Below are 26483 nucleotides of genomic sequence, written 5' to 3'. Positions count from 1 at the left end.
CATAGACTCATGTCTCATTTAACACTATGGGTCGTTGAAGACTACTACCCAAGACTTTTGTCTCAGTTCACAGTGGGGGTCTTAGGAGACTACCCAGCAAGACTCTATATTGTGAGAAACGGCTCCCTCTGAAGTAACGTAGTTTTCGAGAAAGAAGTAATTTTCCACGAATTTGATTTCCAGACATCGGGTTAGAATTTGAGGTCTCGAAATCAAGCATATGAAAGCACACAACTTCGTAAGGATGTTTTTTCTTTCATTCTCGCAACTTCGACGACCAAATGAGCTCAAACTTTTCACAGGTTTGTTATTTATGCATTATATTCAGATACACCAAGTGAGAGGACTGGTCTTTGACAATTACCAATAGTGTACAGAATCTTTAAGGGTGTTGTGTCACCCATAAATGCAATAAAAACCCAATGTTTTAAAAGCCATGTAACAAAAACAAACATGAATGTTATAAATTGGCGGACCTTGTGTTCTTTTATTTTGTTATTTTTATATTATCACTACTCACTTGCAGCCCACGTGTTTTGTGCATTAATAGTTAACTCTTATAAAAGAGCTGTATCCGTTTAAAGACTTGTGGACAAGGCGTATGTCGAGGTGATAGCGATCTGACTGTCTCTGCGACTCCCGCGACATTCCCGCGAGACTACTGATCTCGCGCAGTCTCATTTCAGTCGGCAGCCAGCAGTTTCGCGCGAGAGCATCTTGGAGTCTTATTATGCCACTTTCACGACTCGATTATCTAACCGCGACAGACCAATAACGACTTGTCCACAAGTCTATACCCGTTTGTGAGGAGATGGACAATAATTATTTGCATGTACATTTAGGGGGTTGGCGGCGGACACACAAACACTGTGGGTTACACAGCGATTCCTTGTCGTAGATGTACTCTCCAAGACCAGCACCCACCCGGCCAAGCTGAGTGATGTGATTTCCAAGCTCTTGGATGGTCAGCACTTGATTGGTCAGAAAGTTCGCTCCAATCCACTCGCACATCTACGAACGAGAGTAAAGCCACAATTGTTTATTATTTCATAAGGGATGAAGAACAGTTGCAAAGGCACCGGACATTATTAGTAATATCTCACAATAATTGCAAGCTTAAAAAAGTTAATTGGCAATGGAGAGCTGTTGTAGTATAAGACATGGCTCCCTCCGAAGAAGAGAAAGGGGTTATTTCTCACTACTTCAGGCATGAAGCCAATTATTATGCAAGAAGGATGTTTTTCTCTCATTATTTTATTTCAACCTCTATGACAAATATTGAGCCCAAATTTCCCCTTTTATTTTTTATTTTGTTGGGAAACACCAAGTTTAAATAAATTGGTCTTCGACAATCACCAAACGTGCCCACAGAAAAAGATAAGGAGTAATTCCAAACAGAACATCTTGAGAGATTTGAAGGCAAACCCTTTTAATGGCCGCTCTTTTTTTATCGTTTGATGTGTACTCTTACAACGTTGTTTTCGTCGCATGCGGGCATTATTGGTGAAGCCCACCGCAGTGGGTGTGGTACGATCAGAAGAAAAATATAACAAAAGTTTTGATAATCCCGTTTTCTTTCACTGCCTTTCACCCCGGTTCAAATGGGATTGGGGGATGTGGACCATCATTGGCTAGAATAGTCTCCGCGGATAATAAAGACATAATGATCAGAACCAGTGATTTCATTCGATACAATGATTGCGGATAAAACATACAGTAACGTAAGCATTCCATATCTGTGTTTGGTGGTCCGAGGTGACATGGGTGCAGCTGACAACAATATGGACAGAAATCACTTTCGGTTGGTGCAGTGCGCGCTGTGTATAAGTACAGTATAATGTACTTTCATGTAATATTGTTTCTATACGTCTTGTTATTCGATTCTCCATGTTATACAAATGTTGATGAAAGGTGATGTGGGTGGGGATTGACGTAGGCTCAATGGTAGATCTCTGGCGTGATTCACGCGTTTCGAAATGTGACGTCAGATGTACAGGCTAGTCAGCAGCAAACTGAACAAGGTTTGCACGTGACACGTGACGTAGGCCTACCTGTGCGTCACCATGTCTGTCTGCAATCGCATGAAGATCCAGCAGTGATTGGTTGACTTGTTTCTCGAGCTCCAGTGACTTCCCGATTGCCTCCAGGAGGGATCCCCATTCGTCTCTGTCTGGTTTCACGACGTCCTGCAGACCAACAACGCCTCCTCGCATGTTCTGAAATTTGATCAGCTTCCACAAGTGGGCCTGCTCCTCTTCGTGTGCCCTCTTGAAGAACTCATGTGCACATGGAACGGCGATGTCGGCTCTGCCGAAATATGCCGACTATTGTTGGGAAAACCATATCTTAATTTAATGTTGATTGTATAAATTATTATAAATGCATGCTATACCCTTTTCGAATGCACGGCTTCATCTTTGAATTCAGCTTCAGGTTTCTAGTCTGAAGCCCTGAGCACGTACGCAAAACACGCGCAATTTTCAAAATAACTGCGGGGCCAAGCTAGCCTGAGCCGAGTCCGGAGCCGAAGCCGTTAATTCGAAAAGGCTATGGTCAACCATACACCCTTCAAAAGCCCACGGGTCGCCGCGTCCGGTGCCCACTTCTGGAACTTTGTGACTTCCCCCCCCCCCCCCCCACACACACCCAGTGGTTCTACCCGTCGACGAGTTGTGCTGGTAAATCGTTTGATAACGCACTCTTGTTTCCCCAGCAAGTAAAAATACTCCTATCAGGCATAAAATAGTTTATGGTCTGACGTTTTGCCCCTAGCAAAACCTTTCTCGAGGTATATATGACAACACAACAAACGTATATGAAATTGGTAAGAAACAAAACTCTAAGATCATGACATTACAACTTACACGGTCTAATGATGATGACAGAGGACATCCCTTGAAATATTTCTATCTGAAAATTTATTTGATGAGAAAACAAATAGTATATACATTTCCCTTTTGGAGTTTATGGGAGGTGGAGTTTAGTGGTGGGGCAGCCGTGTAAATCTGACAGGATCGGGGCATCGCAAAAAAAGAAAAGAAAACAGACAGCTTACCATTGATAAGTACGTGTAAGATGCGTACATCGTCAGGTTGAGCTGCCTGTTGATGGCAGCCTCACTCTCCTCATGGTAATTCTGTCTAATGATATTATTACGGACTTCTTGCATCTTGGTCTATAGTGAACCTTTTCCAATAAGTTTCAATGCAAAGTCTCTGATCTGACTAGTAATAATATTTTAAGTGGGTAGAAATAATATGCAACAAAAACATTTATACCAATCTGGGAAGCTGTTATCCCTTTGTTACTTACTCCCCGGGAACAGTGAATGTTTTTCTTTGGGTCTGGTATGTATAATTGCAACTCTACACTCAACTTCTCCATCATTCTGTTCAAGACTATTTAAATTGGCTAAGGAGAAAAGCATTGGTTTGGCCATACAATGATAATACCATAACTTTACGCGATTTCTTCAGAACTTTTTGGGGATCTTGATAATTGTAATGGTGTCGAACATCCAGGCAACGAAGTATTAAGCCCGTTTGGTATTGTCACCTTTGGGGAAAGTGTAATAAGAACGTATCCTGTGTCATCCAGACACTGACAGAGAGTCATGTTTCAACCGAGTTCCGGTGCCCTGTGCACAGAGCATCGACACTCAACATAATTCTTATCTAGACAGATTTGAGAGCTCCAACATACAGTGTAAACATTTTGACCAATGTTGTGACCTGATAGGCTCAATTTCATATAATTGCCGGTGTCAGATGCAATTGTGTCCGCCCGTGCAATACTGTCCGCTCCGGACACTTTTGCATATGCAATCGTGTCCGGGGCTATGCAAAAACCGTCCGGTGGACATGTACATGACTGTACACGTATGTGCGCGCGTAAGCGAGCGTGCATGCACTGAACCTACGTATTATGCAGCATGAATTATTCATGTATTAATGATTGCAGCGATACCCAACGGCCGAATATTTGCCATGTCATTCATAACATGCACTCAGCTTGTAAAAAAAATCATATGGCGAACGTGTTCCGTCGGCCAAGGGTGTTTAATTTACTACAAGGACGGTTTTGCACGGGGGCGGACACAACTGCATATGCAAATGTGTCCGGGCGGACACAAAATGCATTATGCAGCAGCGTCCGGGCGGACACGATTGCATATGCAAAACCGTCCGGCGGACATTATTGCATATGAAATAATGTCCTCCGGATAGTATTGCATAGATGACATAATTGCATGCGACACCTGACAAATTTCTTTGCTAAGCAAACATTGAGTGTGGCACAACAATGGAAACGTAACATTCTTTTTTTGCTTACATGATTTATGTAATTGGCCCTCTGGGTTTTTCGACTTCCAACTTGATGTATTGATGTATTTCAATATTTTTAATAAAATATACTGCTGAGAGGTGTAGGGAGATTTTCAAGATTGATCCTCGGACGTTTGGAAAATAGTTACAAGGGAGAATAACTCGACGGGCGCACCGCGGGACTCCCCATTTCTAATGAGAAGTGGATACAAATTCAAGAGTCAGAGAACAATAGTCACTAATGTAAAAAGCTGTGAGACTGCTAAGTATTTTCCATACTTTCCATACTCAATAAATTTGAATAATAATTAGCATTTCTTTTAAATTGGATTTTGTTATAGGGAATTCGGTCAACCCGAAGTGTGATTCAAAAGAGGGCACTTTCGGATTACTTAGTTCGCAGTACGAGTACGACTAGCCTTAAATCAAGGCGCACGCGGCCGCAGCACCCCCAGATATCACGCACGAAAAAAGACCAGCGGGAGCTTAACAGCTTTTTGACATTCAGCCCTGGTTTAAACATCCCCTTATCAAACAAAAAGAAAGAAAGAAATACATTGAGTGCACTCGAGTGGAGATTGAGAAATGATTGTGGAAGGACAATTGAATTTTGATAATTTTCTTCTTTTTTATTGAAGCTTGTCAAGAATTTTTTTTTTAAATAATTCTTTAAAACCGGAATATTGTGAACAAATTGTAAAAAGATGATATTAATCTGAATCCAAACAACTTTTGCAGACTAACAATGTTTGATTTAAGGTTTATGAATCACAAAAAAATAAGACTAGCACATGATCAGAATGGAGACTGGGGTATCAAAAGCAAAACAAGTGACAATTTTGGAACGGGGGGGGGTGGGGGTAGACAAATGCTCACATCACCTAGTGTCAGTCATAACACTGGGAGTCCTCTTGAAATAGGCTTGTTCCATGTGCAGGTTCTTTCGGAACAAAACAACCCTGTGTGTTCAGTGTAAACTCAGAGAAGTCTGCAGGGCTGTGGGAAGGACCACACCTGGGCACAGAGGAGGGACTGTCAATAATTGACAGGCAGGGATACTCTATCAAAGGTTGATTTACACACAGGGCAGGGTCCTCCACAGACAGGGCGAAGCCATCAGCTGCGAGGGAGGGGCCAACCAGAGACTCGAAAGGACTGTCTAATGACAGGGTGGGGTCATCAACAAACAGGTACGAGTTCTCCTCAGACAGGGGGTCAACATCTGCTAGGGAGGGGCCAACCAGGGACTCAGAGGGACTGTTTAATGACAGGGTGGGGTCATCGACAGATAGGTCAGGTCTTGACCATTGTGATTCCTCAGTTGACTCCCCAATGGAACAGGAGTTCAACATGAGTTCAGAGTCAACTAAATTTACCCTCAGGACTCTACCATTCAAAGTAGAACCATTGAGATAGGTATCATCCAGCACATTGCTTGCACCAAGTACATCTGTGAGTTGAGTATGGCTTGTTTCGGAGTCTAACAAGTATGGGTGAATGTACTGTAACTTCTTGGACTTTGCTGCTGGTGATACTGGATTTCTTTTGCCCTGACATGAATCGTTTCCTCGATTGAATGTCTTGTATCTTTCACAGGACCTAGAAAGATTCTGGCGGGTTGGATACAATACTTCTTCAGTTTCAATATTCCCAAGGGAAGAGGTCACATTCTTGACCCCTTTGAGAGCTACAACGGTCACACCACAGGATTGGCTGTCTGTACTCTGCGATAAGCCAGATGAAAGAGACAAGTGGAAGGAGTCCCCATCTGGTGGATCATCATCAACTGAACTGTCATTTCCTTTGTCCGTGCCTTTGCATTTCTGTCTCTCAAGATAGTCCGACTTCCTTTGAGACCCATGGTAAGACTGGGGGTGGGTTACGATGTTACTGGGTTTCGTTTTTCTTGACCTGGAGGTTGGTTTATCAGAGCCGTTGTTTGTTGCAGACTGTTGTCGATAAATGTTTCTAGATATCGAGTTGCATTTGAGATTGCTGTAAATCATTGTTTGACTCCCAAGCATTCTGTTTTCATCTTGTTGATGGGCGGCAGACGTATCAAACAACCTTACAATGGTAGGCTCGGGATGCTTGGATTTCCGCATCTGTTTCATGGGAGGCTCTTCATTCCTCTCGCCTTCTTGCAGAGTATCAAAGTAGCCAACTTGGTCCTCATTTAGCCGATTCCGAGAACAACCTAAGAAGGCGCAGAGAAAGTATGTTAATTTTAAGTGGTTAATGAACAATATGCATACAAGATTTTCAAAGGAAAGTAACCTTTTGCAAAATGAAAACGGCCTTGCCCAATTAATTGCTCTTAATGTTTTGTATGCACACCAAAGTTGGATGGCCACTTAAAGTTGAGGGCTAAACCTTGACTGTCACCAAGGGTACGCTTCCACGTACTCCTGGGGCTGAAACAGGGTTTTTAATACTCCTGTTACAGTCATTAAGGATGTAGGCATGGGTATTATCCACTGGGAGCCTGGCTGGTAGAGCACAATGCACTACAATGTACATTCCCAACTTTTAACAAAGCAATGGTTAAACAGCTTGCTCAAGGGAAAAAATGTCATGACCGAGATTCAAACCCACACTGTGCTGTTGACATCATCAGACCTTGGATACGGTGACCTAGACCATTCGGCTGCATCAACACGCAGATCCGGACCCATCAGTTTCTAGATTTTCAAAATGTAGGGTGTCATTTGGCGGAGTGATGAAGAGCATCAAAGTTCCGGTTAAGTCTTCAGGGTGTGGGTTCGAATCTCGGTTGGAACACTAGGGTCCTTGAGCAACATACTTTTGCTTCTCTTCACCCATGGGTACCTGCGAGGGTACAGCTTGATTTGTGTTTTAAAAAGCCTTTTGAGCGCTACGTTTGCCCAGGCTATATACTCCTAAGGGAGCTGAAAAAGATTAAAGGAATGTTATTGGCCCAATAACCAGGGTACTAAAGTGCATCGAGACGTTTATTGTGGAGTGCGCTAAATAAGAACTAGTTATAATCATTTAGGCCCCCTATTGTTTACCGTTTTCAGGTTTGCGGTTTTCTTCTGCTTGCTGCGCATAGTGTAGAGAGTCCTCTCTCTTGGATTCTCTCGGCTTCTTAAAAAAGTCCAGTAAGGTTGTCTGCTTTGTTGCAGTTGAAACATCAACTGTTGGCCCTGGATAAATTTGCTGGATGACGGATAGAGGGAGCCTTCTTAGGACCGGCTGTTTGGGGGGCTGAAAAATTCAATAAAATCCAAGAGTCATTTGTTATCTCTGGATCATAACTCCGCAGTTCAATCAAACTCTTTCCCTTTTCAAAGGGATGATATGAAAAGTAAATTGTCGTTTTTGTAATTTTAATTTTTTTTTCCCGAGCGAGTTTTCAATCATAATCAACAAACCACGATAAGAAGGTGCAAATATTTCATTGATTTTAGAGGTCCTGTTTTTTCATAAACAAAGAAGGAAAAATGATGTGTGCATCGGTAGCTATTTACCCCCCCCCTCCCTAAATACAAATAAATTGCATTATTATTTATTCCGTGAGTATATAAAATATCTTTACTGACTTCAATTCAATAAATCATGAAAACGCTGTGAGTGTGACTGTGAGTGCGATAATGATAGAACCAGTAACTGGGGCGCTGGGTGACGTACTCCTTTTTCGAAAGTACGAGCGAGATGTCAACATTTCGCAAAGGAGTATGCCCTATACAGCACGATGATAACATTTTATTTCTTATTATAAGTTATATAACTATTATAAGCTAAACAAGGCCAAGGTCGCAAGGGGACCATTTCTAGACTAGTACTAGTACTAGTACGTAGTAGTAGTACTGTACATCACCCATACCGTCTAGGTAAAAAAGCATTTTGCACGGTGACCTTTTGCGGGATGAGTGGATTCAATAGCTTATTACATGATCAATCGGGCCGATTAATCCTTTATATATAGCACACATCCGTATCATGGTATGAATCTAGCAGAATTAGCAGTACGTCCTAGCTGTGTGCAGTGTGTACACCTTTTAATTTCCATGTTTATTTTTATTTTAGCTCTTAATTCCTTCGCGACAAGTTCAATTTTCACTTACCACTTTTGCTGTAAGCCATACGTCACACTGTTCTTGCACATGCTTAGGGTGGCCGTGGGCTTGTGTCACTGTCAGTTTTCGCTTTCCCATATTAACAGCCAGCAGTTGAACAATTAGATAGGTCTAAAACATGATTTGAACTCTCATTCTTCGATTCTCCGACCAGCAAAATGTACTTGGATCGAATTTTCCCGCGAGTCCACTTCGTTCTCATCATGTGAAACAGGGATTTTCGCTCGTCCCCATCGCCCTGGGAAGGGCAATCAATGCGAACAACACTGTGTGACTGCTGCACGTTTTGTGTGACCTTCTGGTCAAAGGTCATGCCTTTGTCAAAAACGCACACACACACACACACTCCCACTTCAGACTTTGTTGTTTCAGGACAGAGTCCTCATCAAAATTGAGTGAATTGCACAATGAACGACTTCAAAAGTGTAACACGAATGCTGCCAAGGTAGTTGAGAAACTTATGGTGAGTTATAAATACGCTGTGTCGCTGAGATAGTGTTCCATCCATGCCATGACCATAGCCCATCTCTACGTACATGTACATGTATGTATACATGTAGTCCCATTGCCGAACATCATCATCAAACTGCCACGTGATGTTGGACTGATTTAGTATTTTGGCTCAACATTACATTGCATTGTTGGAATTGGATGGCGACAAGACTGATGATAAAACTTAAGAAAAGAGACTCATGTTTAACAAGGTGGACTAGTGTTCGCTCCAACCAACCCAAGTCCTAGTCTGTCACCTGGGAATGTACATGATGTACATGGAGTGTGTTTTTAAACATGTTTTATTTTTAAAACTTGTTTTCCTGCATGGTGATGTTGATGTATAACCAGCATGAATTCAAATGTTAATTGTTATTGTTAATTACACTCGGTATATATCTTTCAGTTTTAGCCTTTGTTAGTGGCCTAAATTATGTTTATTGTTGATTTAATCATGAGGAAAAGTTTCTGCATGGCGCCACCATTTTTTCTTTCGATATAAAATAATATAGTATCCAATTTACCCTAATGATTGACCCAGTGACCAGGTGACTGGGGCGCTAGATTCCTTTCAAAATTTTTACATTATTGGTCATCTAGCTGACCGATAATGTCAAAATTTCGAAAAAAGGAATCTATCGCCCCAGTCACTGGGTCTACCTCAATAAGATCCTCTTTTGTTGTAAAAATGAGTGAACAAGTGGTGGTGCCACAGAAAGTTATCCGGATAACTTTCCGTATGGCGCCACCACTTTTTCACAAATTTTTACAAAAAGGGATATCTCATTGAGGTAAATTAGATACTATATCGAATTAAAAAAGTGGTGGCGCCATACGGAAACTTTTCCAGTTATCCAATCATCAATGCGGCATTCATCTTTTCATAGTTAAAGTTAAACTCATATATCGGGAACTTAATTCTTACTAGGTCATTTCTGAATTCGCAATTGGGACACGCTTCAAATACAGGGCAGACGTCGAAGGGTCGTGGGTCAAGGGGGGACGAGGGGGTTTTAGTACAACCTGTAAATCTCTGATCTTCACAATTTTTTTTCTTCTTGCCAATTCTGTAAATTTGTTCCTTTAAAAGAAAAAACCCTTTGTAACCACATCTCTTCACTTTCCTTCAGGTGATGAAACGAACTAAAAACAAAAATCTGAATCTTGGCAAGAGGTAATCAACATTGCCACTTAGCCATGGCAACCAAAGAAGTATTCATCGCGGCTATCGACATCGGCACCACAACAATACGATGTCACATTTACAATGACAAGGCTGAACTTAAAGGAAGTGGAACTCAAAAGGTATGTTCTGTCTCATTTGAGTCATTTTATTGCCGTTGTATTCATATAACCACCTGGATGACTGTCATTATACCAAATTGCCACGTGGCGTGTCGTTGCTGAGCGGTTCAGGGCATCAGACATCCGTTCTGGTTGCTGACTTACATGTACAATGTATCAGGGTGTGGTTACTGAAATTTACTATTCGACTTGTCCTGCCTCAAATAGTCGTGACATTCACACTAGTCGGGACAAATTTTTAGTTGCACTGAGACATTTTGTTGAAAAAGGGAATTTGCTTGCCCAACACTACAAGCACTGGTCTTGGTCTTGCAGTCCTGTATTAAGTTCGAGCCCTGGCTGCCTCAATATTGGGCAAGGTGTACATGGTTGTACCCATATTAAAACTGGTTACATTCTTGTCATACGTTAGTTGTTTTGTACCGTCCTCATCAAAGTTATTAATCAATTGTATTTGATATTGACTTAGATGCAGGTTCACCGTCCTGCTCATGGCAGAGTTGAGATTGAACCCGACAGTCTGTGGAAGCAATTTACATCAGTTGTTAAAGAAGCAATTACAGGTAAATACATGTAAGGTGTGTCATGGCCGAGTGGTTAAGGGCACTGGACTCAAGCTCCGGTGTTTCTGATCGACAGAGTGTGGGTTCGAGTCCTGCTCATGGCAGAGTTGAGATTGAACCTGACAGTCTGTGGAAGCAGTTTACATCAGTTGTTAAAGAAGCAATTACAGGTTAATGTAGTGTGGCGTGGCAGAGGGGGGTTTAAGGGCACTGGATAAACATGGAACTAATAAACAGGACAGTTTTTTACCAATCCTAGTAACACATTCGTTCCCATTTGGTTTTGTTTGCTTCCTGTTTTTGTTTTCTTGTTCAAATAACTTATTTATTTAATTTTATTTAATTAACTTAATTTAATTTATTTAATTTTTCATATAATTGTGTATTTATTTTCCTTAGTTCTTGCTTATTTATATATATTTTGTTTTCGTTAATGTTCTGTCTCGTGCTATTGTAACTTGGTGTGATTGTATTGGTCGAATTAATAATAATAATAATAGTAATAATAACAATAATAATAACGATCACTGCTTGATGTTCTATCCAAAAGACTGAAATTTATATGGTGTTTCAGGCATTGCATGGTGAGAGCTAATGTCTCCAAAGATTCTTGAAATTCAGCGCATGAATTGTTTTATTTGTCGGAAGGGTTGTCATTTTTGATCTGTTCTGCTCTTTACCTCCACCCTCTAATGTCCACTCCCACCCCTTCTTCCAACAGATGCTGGTTTAGTAGCAGCCCAAATCATTGCTATGGGAATATCAACATTGCGAGCTACATTTCTAACATGGAATAGGTACGCTCATGGACACCTCAACATTTTTGAATGACCATAAACATCAAGAGTTATAAATTAAGGGAATAAAAGGGTAGCGAGGAGTTCTTAAACGTCCATTTAAAATCGGCAGGGTCATTGCCGTGTGATCACACGGCAACGACGCTGCAAGGTTTTAAGCGGACGATTAAGAACAAGTCCCTACTCTTTTATTTCCATTCATAAATTCCCTTTTGTTAAAAAAAGTATAGACACTTTGACAATTGAAAATTTGAGGTTTGAAATATTTTTTTCAAAAACATTGTGAAGAATCTGTTTGATGCATGTGGCTTGTGTGTACGCGTGCGCGCTTAGAAATAGATTATGCGCCGTTACTAATAGCTATGAATTGCGTTCCGCATGATAATCTTGCACGCCAAACACGCCGAAGCCAGCCTGTTATAAACGGCTCCAGCTGGTCATTATCAACCATTTAAACACCCCCACCTGATGCGCTCTCCACCAATAGGAGTAGAGAAACTGTCTGGGGTATTTATGAATTGTTTGTTTGTTTGTTTGTTTTTTGCAGAGAGACGGGTGAACCGTACCACAACTTCATTTGTTGGAATGATACAAGGGCAGAGAAGTATGTAGAAGACATCAATCGCTCTTTAAGCTTCAAGGTTGGTTTGTTTACTGGTTGTATTTTATGCACTATTGGACCGTAAGTCTCGAGCGTTAACAAACATTTTGGGATCACTTTGTAGCGTCAAGGAAACAAACTCAGGAATTTTGGCGGATCCTACGCGTGAAATTTGCACAGTCTATTGTTTGGGCAGAAAGTGCTCGAAATGTGGCATGGTTTCTTCCAAACCCACCCCCCCCCAACCCCCACCCCATTGTGTCCTCACAGTGTTATGGAATTTTCAGGAATTCTTTAGAGGGCATGTGGGGGGGGGGGGGGATGGGGCAATATGTTGCAGACAAAAAGAGTGTGTTTTTATGCAAGTATGGGAACTTTTCTTTAGTGGATGGGGGGGGGGGCAAAATCTGCCACATATCGGGCAGGTTAATAAACAATATGATCAAGTTTGACTTCTCACTACTTGTTTCTTGTAAATGTGTTTTTTTATTTTTTGTTTTCATTTCATGAAGGGTTTACAAAAAGGATCCAAGTTTTTGCACTTCTTCTCCAGAATGCGGCGATTCGAAGCCGGTGGCGTCTTCACATTCACATCTCAACACGTGAGTCAAAATGGGAATTAGTTTGTCTTCTGCTATTGTTGTAGCCTACATATGTGTTTTTATTTATATATTTGTATCTTTTGTTGGTGTTTTTAAATTTGGCTGAATAAATAATTCTAATCTCATCTAATCTAATCTAGGCTATATACGCAAGAAGTGCTCATTATGCATTATACATGAGGGTAAAAAAAAATTGTTGTTGCTGTGTCAATTTTTGTTGTCTTCTTTATTTCTTTTTCGCTATAAATATTTTCCATCATCAGACGTTTTTTTTCTAACCTCTTCTTGTAAAGGTATCCATTCGACTATCGTTTGTGCTGGAGAACATGCCAGAGGTAAACTACATTCAAGTAATCATAGGTTTAAAAAGCAATTTTGTATTAACAAACATGGACAGAATTTTGTCACAAAAACATCTGTCCAAAGACGCAGCAAGTCATAGAGCAACTGGTCCCCTCTCAATGTTATTTGATCTATTGGTAAGATTCACATCTACCATTTCGACCATTTCTTTGGGGGTAATTTCTTTGTGTACGTTTTGCTGCTTCTGAGTGAGACTCACTCAGTTGACCTGAATTGTCGCCTTGCCGCATGTTTGAGTCGGGCTCGATGTCTGACACACCACACATATCTATCCTTCGTACAACTAACAAGCTCTTCCTTGTTGTTCACTCCTGCATCCTCAATCAAGTGTACATTTTATCACCTCAAAATGAGGTTCAAGATAATCGCAGGTTAGTTCGCCTCACATTGTCCGAATGGTCATTAATTGAAAAGCTAATTTCACTCTAGTACGACAGTCTCATGAGACAGTAGCTCTGGGGTATATGTGATTAAAAACATTGTGAGAAATGGCTCCCTCTGAAGTAACGTAGTTTTCGAGAAAGAAGTAATTTTCCACGAATTTGATTTTGAGACCTCATAATTAGATTTTGAGGTCGCGAAATCAAGCTTTTGAAAGCAGACAACTTCTTGTGACAAGGGTGTTTTAATTTATTATCATCTCTCAACTTTGGCGATCAAATTTTCACAGGTTTGTTATTTTGTGCGTACAGTATGTTGAGATACACAAAGTGAGAAGACTGGTCTTTGACAATTACTGAAGGTGTCCAGTGTCTTTATAGGCAAACAAGGCCCCCTATACATGCACCTTTGGTTTTTCGAAAGTTGATGTACTTGTTACCAAGTAAGCTTTTATTGCCATTAGTTTAAAGAGTAATCACCAAACGTATACTTTCTTTTTATATTTTAATGCAAACTAATCTTTTGCAATTCTCGGTTGTAGGTTAAGAAAGACGCTCTGAATAATAAACTCGTGTTCGGAACTATTGAGACGTGGCTGGTGTGGAAACTCACAAAAGGTGAGTAAAATAAAATAAAACGTTTTTATTTATTTTCTTTCTCTTTCTGCCTCTTAAACAAAAAATCAAGAGACAATTCTGGCAAAACTCATATCACTGTTTTATTGTGTTACATGGATTTCATTCCATAGGAAAAGTACACGCCACTGACGTTTCAAATATATCAGCAACGGGTTTATACGACATGTATAAGGTGAGGTTTTGTCTTGCATGTTTTTTCACTCCACACCAAACTGTTGGGACTTGCTTGTATGCCTGGGGTGGAGTTAAGACTAGTCTTATCTTGAGTTAGGCGAGATACTCGTCCTAGGACTAGTCCCGAGTTAGGACTAGCTCTAAGTTCTTTGTGAAATCGACCCCTGGTCCTTGGGACTTGCTTGTATGCCTGGGGTGGAGTTAAGACTAGTCTTATCTTGAGTTAGGCGAGATACTCGTCCTAGGACTAGTCCCGAGTTAGGACTAGCTCTAAGTTCTTTGTGAAATCGACCCCTGGTCCTTGGGACTTGCTTGTATGCCTGGGGTGGAGTTAAGACTAGTCTTATCTTGAGTTAGGTGAGATACTCGTCCTAGGACTAGTCCCGAGTTAGGACTAGTTCTAAGTTCTTTGTGAAATCGACCCCTGGTCCTGTGATGAACAACTGTTATTTGGGCCTATACAGGAACCAATCCTTACGGCTCCTTCACTTAACAAAATAAGATATCTTCCCTTAAAAGACACTGGTCACCTTTGGTAATTGTCAAAAGTACATGCCACTGATGTTTCAAATATATCAGCGAAGGGTATTTTCTACTACCAAATATTTGCTACTAACGCCAAGATCTGCACAAAATAACAAACCTGTATAAATTTGAACTCAATTGGTCGTTGAAGTTGCGCGATAATAAAAAACACCCTTGTCACACGAAGTTGTGTGCTTTCAGATGCTTGATTTCGTGACCTCAAAACCTAATTCTGAGGTCTCAAAATCAAATTCAGTTTTAGTGGAAAATTACTTCTTTCTCGAAAATAACCTTACTTTAGAGGGAGCTGTTTCCCACAACGTTTTATACTATCAACAGCTCTCTATTGCTTGTTACCAAGTAAGTTTGTATGCTTACAATTATTTTGAGTAATTAGCAGTAGTGTCCAGTGCCTTTAAACGTTTTTTTTTTTAAATCTAGAATGACTGGAACACCATTCACACTGGATACTTGGGGATTCCCCTCAATATCATGCCAGAGGTTAAAGACACTAGGTAAGTACATGTCAGTCTTATTGTTACCAAGTTTGTTTTGATGTTAACAATTCTTTTGAGTAATTGCCAAGAGTGTCCAGTGCCTTTAAAGGCTATGCAAAATAACATTTTCGTGTTGTTGTTTCATTTGTTGTTATTGACAGTGATGACTATGGGCTGTGTGATCCGGAAGTCTTTGGTGCACCAATTCCTATTAAAGCTGTGGTAAGATGTCAAAAGAAATTAACTGTGTGTCAGTGGGAAATGGTTGTATCGTCTAAAAATGATTTCAGATATAAATAAACCATGCTCTTTGATCTACTTCCCTAAACCTTGGGGATACAAAGTGTCATTGCCAAATGCTCATTTAATTGTTAAATTCATCTGGTTACTAAAAGGTTGAAATACTGTCTTTTTAATATACCTACTTAAGTTTGGATACTAGTTTCAGTTCTTTTTGTCAACTTTTGAATCTTGCCCCTGAAGATTGAAAGAGTTAAAGGGAAGGTACGCGCGCATGCCGGGTCGCGTATATAGGCCAGTGCTCCCTCTAGTTTGTGTATATAACTCTATGATTTGAACCTACAACCTTTTCTTTACTACACCGTACTAGAGCAGTGTCTGGGCCACCAAGCTAGCCCAGCCCAGTGGCTAGAGGCAGTTCAAATTCTATGTGTTAACCGTGGGTGTACTACAGTACTGCAACTATTTATTAATATATTGTTATGTTGTTGTTTTTCATTATGTTAGGTCGGTGATCAGTCGAGTGCTTCCTTCGGACAGTGTTGCTTCCAAGAAGGTGATATCAAGGTCACCATGGGAACGGGAACTTTCCTCATACTCAACACTGGCAGTAGACCATGTCTTCCATGTAATGGTAGGAAAGCATACTTCCTCAAGTTAGTGAATCATTTTTAATATGTGAGGAATCTTTTGAAGTTGTTTTCAGCTCAAACGTTTTTTCCTTCGGATAACCCAAACCTTGTGGCTAAGCGGTCCTGTGCACCAAACACACGTTCTGCTATTGTCAGAGTCTAGGTTCGAGTCCTGGTTGTGGCACTTGGCCCTTAAGCAAGACACTGAACCATAATTGCTCGGTCTTTCCATCAACAAATCCGTTTTTCTGTTATTTTATATAGGTGAGGTTTGCGGTAGCACCATGTGTATATCTCTTTCCAGTAGTGTTGGTTCTAAAAAGAACCACTAGTTGACAACTCAGCTTTTTTTTTGAAGAAGATGAGAGCATACTGATCGAATTGTTGAGTTGTCATCCACAGGTTCTTCACAAACACTACTCAAAAGAGATTTACACATCGTGCTACCACAAACCTCACCTTACTACACTCCCACCATGCAAAGTTTCAAATCCTACTTAATATTTTGTTTCTTCTGTTTTTCAAGGAGTTTATCCCATCGTGGGTTGGAAGTTGGGCAAGGAGACAGTTTATCTGCTGGAGTGTAATGATTCAGATGCAGGGACTGTTATTGAGTGGAGTTTAAAAATGGGTAAGAATTATCCAAGTCTGGGTTAAGAGAAGCAGTACTGCATTCTGCTATTGACCATATTCGCCATTGGATGCGCCATTTTGGTGGTCAATGTCAACGTGCGTTATTCAGTAAAGTGCGCATTTTAGGTGACACGCAGCGTTTACACGTAAACCTAATGACCTCCAGAAATGGTGAACGTGGCACAGCCGCCGCATTTGGCGTGTGTGCAAGGGGTCAATACGAACCAGGCTCCTAGTGTTTGATTCCCATGCCTTTATCCTTATGGAATGTTTAGGGGGTAACCATGTTTGTAATTCCAGAGGTAGGTGGCAACATGCCCCTGGTGGCAGTTGATTTGATGTGTTAGCCCAAAGTGTAGCCCTCGCCTTGATGTGGCCGTCTGGCCTTGTGATGTATGGCCTTCTAGCGTAGCGGGTCGGGCAACTAAGGACACCGAACTCAAGCTCTGAGTTTCCGATCAGCAGAGTGTTGGGTTTGAGTTCTGGTTTTGGCACTGAAGAAAGACACTTAACCATTTTTGATGCATCCTTCCAACCTTCGGACGGGTAATGCATGAAAAAGAACCCAGTTCACTTATCAAAAGGAGAAGGGGTTTGCTGGTGTTCTTTTTTTATCAACAGCATATATTGCGCCAGTAAACCCATTGCATGGTGCTGTAAAGAAACATGTCGGATACTTCACAAATGTAGCTCCACATACCTTGTAGGAAACCAGTACTGAGCGCTTTGATACACCGTCTGGTGTGATAAAATGCTATATAATAACCCATTATAGACTGTATTGAATTACCCCTTTTTGCTATGAAAAGTCGCCATCTTGTAGGGCAAACCGTATGCGCGTCCAAACGCGTACATCATCGAAGCAAGCAGCACGCAACCTTCCCGGTTTGATTTCTACGGCACATGCACGCACACACACACGCACACCACGCACAGACGCCATCTTGTAGGTCAGATATTTGAGCCCCGTGACGTAATATTCAATACGGTCTATTATTATTATTGTTATTACATTAGTGCTTAATCAAAGAAAAGCACGGAACACCTTTGTATTCGTCTAGTATACAAATATTGACTGCTTCGAGTGCTATGGTTAAAACTATGACTCCCGAGGTGATCCCCGGAGCGTTCTATTTTCCCTCGGCTTCGCCTCGGGAAAATTGAACGCTCCGGGGATCACCAAGGGAGTCATAGTTTTTAACCATTGCATGAGTAAAAAAAGCAGTCAATATTTGTTTTATAACACCCCAAACATTTCTAAATACTGTACTATTATTATTAAGTTACAGACCTGAATGCTACAATCCATGGACGACGCGAATACAGATTGCAAACACTTTTACTTACTGTGTTGCATGTAGTGTCGTGCAATCCGAAATGGTTACAGACTATTAATTTATCATCCTCGTACACGCAACGGACGTCTGGGTACTGCACGCCGTGTGCTAGTCTGTCGGACTAGCGCACGGCGCCCTAGTCTTCGGACTAGCGCATGGCAAACCGACGCACTATCACACGGCCGTCGTCTAGCGAAACTAAGACATGTCATGTGACGCGCTCTAAACCAATGAGCAGGCAGAATACTTGCAAGGGGTGTTATAATTATTGTTATTATTATACTTTCACCCTTCTCTTTTTCAAAGGTTTCTATGAAGACCCAGGCAAATCAGTAGAGGTCGTCAACTCAGTTGAGGACTCAGGAGGGGTCTGTTTCGTCCCAGCTTTCCACGGCCTACAGGTAAGCATCTTTATGCACAGATCGAGTTATCTCAGTAGTTACTTTCCCTACCATTCCTACATTTCACCTCTATGAAGCCTGGGCCCAATTTCATAGAGCTGCTAAGCACAAAAATTTGCTTAGCATGAAATTTCTTCCTTGATAACAACAGGTTTACCAACCAAATTTCCATGTAATTTTCAGGATTTAAAGCAAACAAAAGCTGAATACCAGTAACAAGCACTACGTAACAAATGGAAATTTGGCTGGTAATCCTGTTTTTATCAGGGAAGAAATTTCATGCTTAGCAAATTTTTGTGCTTAGCAGCTCTATGAAATTGGGCCCTGGTTTGAATCTCACCTCAGACTGGAGCCTCGCAGTTGCATTGGAATTTCAGTCCCTACCATGCCTACTTCGACCCAATTTCAATGCTTTGCTTACTGTAAGCAAAGAAACGGCGCTAGAGGAAGTAGGGAGTTACATACTTGCGTCAAGTTACTGTATAGCATGGGTTAGTGGGGAATTTTGGCTTCTGCACGTGCATACCGCTAATTGCTATTTGTGTTTTTAATTATTAATTTGTGTTTGAAACTTTTTATCTTACTTTTTAGGAGTGTACTATATTTGTATTTTTATGCCATTAAGGATATTTAAACATATTGGTTATATCATTGCTTCTGTTTTTTCCCTCCCTTTTTTTCTTTCTTTGGTCTTGTTTGGAACTGATTGTACTTTTTTGTGAATGTACTATAATTATTTGTATTTTGGTGTATGCCGTATAAAATATTTGGAAGCCATTCTTTGACATAGCATTGTTTTTTTTCTTTTTCTGCTCTTCCCCCCCCCCCCTCTCTCCCCTTTTCTTGTTTTCCCATAGTCACCAATTAATGATTTTAGCGCCTGTTGTTGTCTGATGGGGCTCAAACCCACAACGACGCCAGCCCACATAGCCAGAGCTGCCTTAGAAGCAATCGCATTCAGGTAACCATTGATCTTTGGCTGGTCCCCTGTAGTCCCCTGTTTTAAATGAAGTTAATGGGCATATAGTGTTTGTTTTTGAACAGTCCCCTGTCCATATTTCCATTGGTTCACTGTATGACTGTGCTAAATGTATGAATTGCACATTAAGTGCTCAGGCGACCATTGATTTTTCACTGGTCCCCGGTCCCTTATGAGTTATTGGCCATAAACTGTTGGTTTTTTAACAGACCCATGTCCATATTTCCCCTGGTCCACTGTGTTCAATGTATGAATTGCACATTGAGTGATTGGGTGACCGTTGATTTTTGACTGGTCCTCTCTGCATGACTGTATAATAGTTATTGATTGTACACAAAGTGTTCAGGGGGCCATTGATGCTTGATTGGTCCTCTGTATAACTGTATTAAATGTATTTATTGCACACAAAATTTCCAGGTAATTCCAGGTGGAGTTCAAACCCATGCCCCCCCCCCATCAATCATATCCAACTTGCTTTTGTGGTGTGATTATTTATATTGCGGAATATGGGTATTTCTATTGGACAAAACTCAATCATATTCAGTCTGCTTTTATGATATGTATATTTTGTTGTTCTGGAAATAACTATATTCAACCAAATATATATGTTGCTTGCTATTGTGACTTTTGTTTATTTCTATTATTGATGTGAAGAAGCATTCAATAGTATTAAATGTGTTTTTATGATGTGATGTATTGTCTCTATTACCTATTTTTGTTGACATATTCTATCATATTCCACCTGCGTTTACGATATGTTGCTTGTTATTTTTTATGTTTTGTATATTTCATTATTGATGTGTAAAATTGTGCAGTAATATTCAGTGTGCATTTTTGATGTGACGTATTGTGTCTATTTTAATATTGATGTAGACAAAAACTCAAACATATTCCACCCTCTTTTAAGATATGTTGTTTGCTGTTCTTCTTTGTCGTATTTCGTCTTTTCTATTTACACTTGTAGGGCCTACTATATATGCTTATGTGTGCATATAAATTTGACACTTGTTTCTGTATGTGATATATGCATGAAATGTGAACCATTTTTACTTACTGATTTGCAGTTAATAATTTGTTTGTCAGCTTGTTTGTTTCCACAGGACTTAAATTGCCACTTTAACTGTAAAACAGTTGGCTTTCAGCTGTGATTGTTTTTGTACTTTTGTTGCAGTTTTAATTCTTCTTCTGGGGTTGTTGAGACATTGAAAAAAGTAGAGTGTTCATTTAAAAGTAGAGTGTTCATAAAAAAAAATAACTCTACGTGTATATTGGGTAATTTACTAGGAATAATTCTTTGTCACTCTTACATAGTCTGACATTACTGTAGGCGGTGTCTGCCTGTGGTGTTATGCTTCTTTTGATGTAAAGCATTGTGATTTTAGTGCTGAATCAAACAAAACCTGATGTTGGATTGTGACGGGTCGGAATAGTTAGGTCTAATGTATTGTATTTGAAAAAAAAAGCATTTTCAACATGTTGTGCATTTGACCTTAATTTGATTTACATAATTGTAATTTTAGTGCTGTCCATATTCCAACTGAATCAAACAAAACCTGATGTTGGATTTTGATAATTCGGAATAGTTAGGTCTAATGTATTGTATTTTTAAAGCATAGCATTTTGTGTATTTGATCTTAGTTTGATTTACTTAATTATCGTTTTAGTGCTGTCCATATTCCAACTGAATCAAACAAAACCTGATGTTGGATTTTGATGGGGTCGGAAAAGTTAGGTCTAATGTATTGTATTTTTATAAAGCTTTTTAAACATCTTGCGCATTTGATCTTAATTTGATTTCCTTAATCAACCCAATACTTAAAAGATACTTTTTGATAATTTGTTTTTTCTCATCATAAGTATTGCTTAGGTTGGTTTAATTAGGCCTACATTTCTAAAACCTGCTGTCATCTACCTACACATTTTGAAATACACACTTCATTGTCTTCCACACCTTTAACAGGGTCGTTCAACTCTACAATATTGCCAAGACTCAAAGTGGAACCAAACTCAGACCTATAATCAGGTAAAACATTTTTTGAATTTCACTATTTATAGCTTCATTATAACTTGATTTTATGCTAAAAAGGAAGGATGGATAACTTCAGTTCAGCAGAGTGTGGGTTCGAATCCCGGTCATGACACTTGTGTCCTTGAGCAAGATACTTTGCTATAATTGCTTCTCTCCACCCAGGGGTATAAACGGGTACCTGCGAGGGTAGAGGTGGTTCTTATGATTGATTTAGCCGAGTAGCGCATATTTAATGTTGCACAAGGCTGTATACTCCCCACCAGGGAGCTGAGATGGTTTAAGGAGTGAATTAAGGCCAAGTGACCAGGGTTAATAATGTGAACACTTTTGGATGCCCTTCGGGTGTGAAAAACGGGTTATTATTATTATTACTATTATTTTAAGCTTTGATCCAAAAGCCTACTGATTGAACAGTTCATACCAGTACAATCCTCAATACCATTTTGGGAAAACTCCATTAACCCTATGGTGTACAAGGCGGTTGCTAGCGACAACAAAAAACTCGTCAAATTGGACTTTTATAAAAAGTCATAACTTAAAAACTACAGTCCCCATATATACTGCACTCATCTGGTTTTGTAGAGTGATTGCTAAGCTTTCCTTTGGTGTGATGTTCAACAGAGGGTGCTATCAAAAAATGTTGAGAAAAACACACTTTTTGTTTGTTTAATTTATTTGTGCACCAAAGGGTTAAAAAGAGCAGAATAAAACACATTTTTTGTCTTGCCACTAACACATGTTGTCTGCGTGTATTTCCATTTCCAAACAGTGGATATAATTGAATCATGCCCAAACCTGTAGGGCTGCTGACTGCCCCAGGCAGATTAAGACACTGGACACTATTGGTAATTGTAAAAGACCAGTCTTCTCTCTTGGCGTATCTCCACATATATGCATAAAACAAAAAACCTGTGAAAACTTGAGCTCAATTGGTTGTCTGAAGTTGTGAGATAATAATGAAAGAAAAAACACCCTGGTCACACGAAGTTGTGTGCTTTCAGATGCTTGATTTCATGACCTTGAATTCTAAATCTGAGGTCTCGAAGACAAATTCGTGGAAAATTACTTCTTTCTCAAAAACTACGTCACTTCAGAGGGAGCCATTTCTCACAATGTTTTATACTATCAATCTCTCCCCATAACTCTGTACCAAGTAAGGTTTTATGCTAATAATTAGTTTGAGTAACTACCAATAGTGTTCACTGCCTTTAACTGCTCATCCATTAAGTTTAAAGACCCACTTAAAATGTTAACACACCCACTCTGTGGAAAGGATGTACATCTTAACAAATGTTCGCGACCAAACTCGGAAGTTCCTAAATGCATCTTTAGCATAATGAATAATGTAAATACCAATATCGTTACTCAGATTCGATGGAGGGGTTAGCAATAATGACTTCATCCTCCAGTTGGTGTCCAGTTTACTCGTCCAGAAGATTGACCGACCGCAAAACCTGGATATGTCTTGTCTTGGGGTAGCCTTTCTGGCTGGGCTTGGAGCAGGTGAGACTAAGTTTCTCTCGTAACCCCCTGCCAAACTTTCCTCATCCCTGATCTTTGGCCTCATCCATGACCTTTGGCCTCATCCATGAACTTTGGCCTCATCCATGACCATTGACCTAGCCTCGCTACCATGGGCAGTGTGCCGTATAGATAACACTCGTCACCAACCCATGGTAGCATTGTATTGAAAAAGCAACGCTGATTGACTCCAAAAAGTCACATATATTTTTTGTTAGCACTTTTATGGCGCTTATGGGACACCTAGTATGCAAAAGTATTTTGATGCGATTCCTTTTTAAATTGGTCACGTCTTTGCATGGGGCTTAGCTTTACACTCCACAGGGCTCGAGCTGAGACAGGAATGTTTATGGCCTAATGACCAGGGGTTGATTTCAGACCTAATGGGACTTAAGAACTTAGGACTGGTCCTAACTAAGGATTAGTCCTAGGAGATAATTAAAAAACTTAAAGCTAGTCTTAAGTTAGGACGAATAATTCAGCCTAACTCGAGATATGTAAGACTCTTTGTGAAATCCACCCCAGGACACTTATGTAAAGCGCATTGAGATGTTACTGTGAAATTTTTAAAAAAGAACTTACGATTATTATTGTTATTAACGTGAATTCCATTTACCATAATTTCCAATGTCAGGCGTTTGGAAGAGCAAAGAGGAGCTAGTCTCGCTGCGTGTCAGCCAGACGATCTTTGACCCTCGACCTGCTCTAGAATCTTATGAACCGATCTGCAAGGAGTGGATGAAGGCTGTCCGAAGGTCACAAGGCTGGTATGCCACATGAGATCATCAAAGGTCATCAAAGGTCAGTCAACTGTGACTCTCTACCCATTTTTATCCAGGGTGAAGTTGGTACATTCCACATTAGGTGCAACATTTAAAAAAGAAATACCCAAGAAAGCATTGAGATTGCTTTTTTTTATAAAGAAATTGTGTTTTTTACGGTTGTGTTTGTTTTTTATCTTTTGGGATATATTGTAATTCGACTAAAACACAGAAAACATTAAATTGCACAAGTAATGACACAAGACCCCTAATATAAAATAACAGGGCAAAAGACCCAGAATTGCAAAAAAAAAACCATACAAAATCACAGAACGGTCTGTAACCAGATCTGGAAAGCGTTGCGACAACAGATACAAACAAATTGAAATCTAGTACAGCAAAAAAAAACCATCAATTAAAAAGCTTTTTTAGAAGTGTTATATTTGTTTGAAATTTCACAGATTTTGTGTTTAATGCTTCTTTGTTTCCATGGACATGATGGAAGTGCGAAATCATGAACGAAGCTGAAAATCAGGAACTTGTTTGCAGTATTTTGTTTACTGCTCGGTTTTGTTAAAGCTTACATTGTGATTAGATTTTATGCTTTTATTTTGTTTTTAAAATTGTCTTAATTATTTTTGTTTTCTAAGTTCTTTTTGCTGAATCGATATTGTGCCATCTTGTACTCTGGTTGCTTTGTTTACTACATAATTTATCTTGTTTTTTAAATATGACAAATGGCAGTCATGAACCAAATGTAGGGCATGAATGCTAAACTGGTGGGTCGCCAGAACTTCCTCAAATTCCTTAATGATCTTGGCCCAGCATATTTAAAATCGTGCTTTGTTTTGTACACACCGAAAGAGTCGCTTGCGGTCATCATACGCGCTACCCGTCTTGTCGAACACAAAATAAACCACAGATCTCTTGCTTCAGCTGCTGACAAATCCTTCTCTTTTGCCGCTCCTAATCTTTGGAAAAGTCTCCCCCCCATCTCTGCACTCTGCTGATTCACTTCATATTTTCAAGAAGCATCTGAAATCACACCTGTTTCCACAATGACTGTTTTGCTGTTTGGTTTAACTTGCATTTTGTCTCATCGTTTATTTGTTTCTCTGTTTCATCACAAACCGCTGTGGTCTTGATGAAATGGCGGTATATAAAACATTTTTGCATGTATGTATGTATAATTGCTTAAATGACTTGTTTCGGTTATTCCGGCAACCACGAAAATTGCCTCACAACTGATTCTATTCACAAACAAAAAAACATGATACTTGTTTAAAGCTTTTCTTATCAGTTCATTATAACTACTCATATCGGACACGATGTTTTTCCTTTTTCAGTCTGATTTCCGATTTTTTTGCCCAGAGAAAAAGTCAGGAAAATGTTGATGAAATATCCTGAAAAGTGTGTTAAAGCTTCTACAACTTTCAACAAGTTTACCCAGCAATTTGAAATTCAGGCATTCAACTATTTATGTAGGCCTTCAGATACTAAATTGGCAAAAGTGCATTTTCCTGCTTGAAACCACAATTTAGTGAATTAATTGATATTGACAGACAGTATAGTTCAGGATACTCAACCTCAAAACTTAAGCTTCGTCTGGGAGCATGATATAGGAAAGCTAGAACCTGTAGCATTTACCACTGCATGTCCTAAATTTATCGTTTTTTTTTATACAAAGCTGAATTTTGTAACCTTTTTCTTCCAAAAAACGTTTCTACTTAGTCAACTTTACTAGCCCAGTATTTGTCTGAGCACATTATAAGCCAGGCTTAGATTATGGTTTCTAAGTAAGTCTGATTTTTTTTTTTATTATTTCAAATTTGTTGTGCTAAATAGCTTTTTAAGTTTATTTAATGCTAAAGTGCAGGTATATTTAGGTCAACCCTTACTATTCTAAATGCATTCCCCCCCCATCCAAATATCATGCCTGTATCAATAATCGCCCTTTTTGTATAACCTTTCATATAATTTACTTAACTTTTCAAAGGAAAATTTTCAACGAGTGGTTTAGAATTTACCATGATTTCAGTTAATACGAAATATTACATTTTTATGTTCGCAATAGAGGACTCATAGGCTATAGCTTCATTTATGAATATTTTAAGAAGATATTTCAATGGTTTAAAAAAGGGTTGATTAAATTTTTTGTAGTTTTTACAAAACATGTTCCGTATATATCGGCATTATTTCAATGTAAAATATGTAGAGCGAACAAAACAACTGAGGAAATTATATATGTAAATGTTGCTCATGTTTTTCAAATTATTTAAACAGTACTGTAATATTTTAATATGTTTTGTACTAACCAAAATGAATCTCGATTAAAAATAAAATTCTTACAAAATGTGTCATTAATAAACTAATTATATTATACCAAGTGTTTGAGAACAGTTATTTATAAAGAGATTATTTTCCAACTTGCGCACCGTGTGCATCCAACCATTGAGGAAGGAAATAATCCAACTCAATGTAATGAAATCTAGAATGGAACGAAAAATAGTTTGTCAACCTTGCGGGTGTATAATGTAGCACTGTAGTTCGTTCGTCCCCAGCGCCTTGCTTTAACCAAAGGCGCTGG

General features: G+C 39.6%; 3 protein-coding genes across 5 annotated transcripts; 1 reads left to right on the top strand and 2 right to left on the bottom strand.

Annotated features, from left to right (window-relative positions):
- Nucleotides 1-301: 301 nt before the first annotated feature.
- Nucleotides 302-3227, bottom strand: LOC117298446 (soma ferritin-like). Its single transcript, XM_033781715.1, has 3 exons — nt 3056-3227; nt 2052-2324; nt 302-1011 (listed from the first exon to the last, which is right to left on the bottom strand). The coding sequence occupies exons 1-3, from the start codon at nt 3167-3169 to the stop codon at nt 823-825; spliced, it is 576 nt and encodes a 191-aa protein (XP_033637606.1). The 5' UTR covers nt 3170-3227; the 3' UTR covers nt 302-822.
- A 1742-nt stretch (nt 3228-4969) lies between these two features.
- Nucleotides 4970-8601, bottom strand: LOC117298444. Its single transcript, XM_033781711.1, has 3 exons — nt 8414-8601; nt 7358-7553; nt 4970-6522 (listed from the first exon to the last, which is right to left on the bottom strand). Exons 1-3 carry the CDS (start codon nt 8501-8503, stop codon nt 5213-5215), a joined length of 1596 nt encoding a protein of 531 aa, XP_033637602.1. The 5' UTR covers nt 8504-8601; the 3' UTR covers nt 4970-5212.
- Nucleotides 8602-8746: 145 nt separating this feature from the next.
- On the top strand, nt 8747-25607 carry LOC117298445 (putative glycerol kinase 5). 3 transcript variants are annotated; one of them, XM_033781713.1, is made up of 19 exons: nt 8747-8888; nt 10048-10222; nt 10692-10785; nt 11507-11582; nt 12130-12223; nt 12696-12785; nt 13079-13120; nt 14071-14146; nt 14278-14339; nt 15308-15381; nt 15525-15585; nt 16111-16237; nt 16762-16866; nt 18512-18606; nt 19464-19567; nt 21546-21608; nt 22984-23117; nt 23770-23936; nt 24358-25607. In XM_033781713.1, exons 2-18 carry the CDS (start codon nt 10115-10117, stop codon nt 23913-23915), a joined length of 1551 nt encoding a protein of 516 aa, XP_033637604.1. In that variant the 5' UTR covers nt 8747-8888; nt 10048-10114; the 3' UTR covers nt 23916-23936; nt 24358-25607. The 3 variants fall into 3 exon arrangements, with proteins under 3 accessions (XP_033637604.1, XP_033637603.1, XP_033637605.1); XM_033781712.1 differs by having other exon boundaries at nt 23770-25607; XM_033781714.1 differs by lacking the exon at nt 13079-13120 and having other exon boundaries at nt 23770-25607.
- The last annotated feature ends 876 nt before the right edge of the window (nt 25608-26483 follow it).

This window comes from Asterias rubens, chromosome 13, assembly GCF_902459465.1.
Source record: "Asterias rubens chromosome 13, eAstRub1.3, whole genome shotgun sequence".
Classification (NCBI taxonomy): Eukaryota; Metazoa; Echinodermata; class Asteroidea; order Forcipulatida; family Asteriidae; genus Asterias; species Asterias rubens.
The sequence above is the reverse complement of the archived record's forward strand: the minus strand, read 5'-3'. Positions and strand labels throughout refer to the sequence as shown.

Excerpts from the sequence above, each read along its gene's own strand:
- LOC117298446 (XM_033781715.1), bottom strand. The coding sequence starts at position 3,169 with ATGCAAGAAGTCCGTAATAATATCATTAGACAGAATTACCATGAGGAG. Across the intron at positions 2,325-3,055 it reads CTTACACGTACTTATCAATG|TCGGCATATTTCGGCAGAGC; the intron begins GTAAGCTGTCTG and ends TCCCAACAATAG. Across the intron at positions 1,012-2,051 it reads ACAGACATGGTGACGCACAG|ATGTGCGAGTGGATTGGAGC; the intron begins GTAGGCCTACGT and ends TCTCGTTCGTAG.
- LOC117298444 (XM_033781711.1), bottom strand. The coding sequence starts at position 8,503 with ATGGGAAAGCGAAAACTGACAGTGACACAAGCCCACGGCCACCCTAAG. Across the intron at positions 7,554-8,413 it reads TATGGCTTACAGCAAAAGTG|CCCCCCAAACAGCCGGTCCT; the intron begins GTAAGTGAAAAT and ends TGAATTTTTCAG. Across the intron at positions 6,523-7,357 it reads AAACCGCAAACCTGAAAACG|GTTGTTCTCGGAATCGGCTA; the intron begins GTAAACAATAGG and ends GCGCCTTCTTAG.
- LOC117298445 (XM_033781713.1), top strand. The coding sequence starts at position 10,115 with ATGGCAACCAAAGAAGTATTCATCGCGGCTATCGACATCGGCACCACA. Across the intron at positions 13,121-14,070 it reads TGCTGGAGAACATGCCAGAG|GTTAAGAAAGACGCTCTGAA; the intron begins GTAAACTACATT and ends TCTCGGTTGTAG. Across the intron at positions 18,607-19,463 it reads CAGCTTTCCACGGCCTACAG|TCACCAATTAATGATTTTAG; the intron begins GTAAGCATCTTT and ends GTTTTCCCATAG.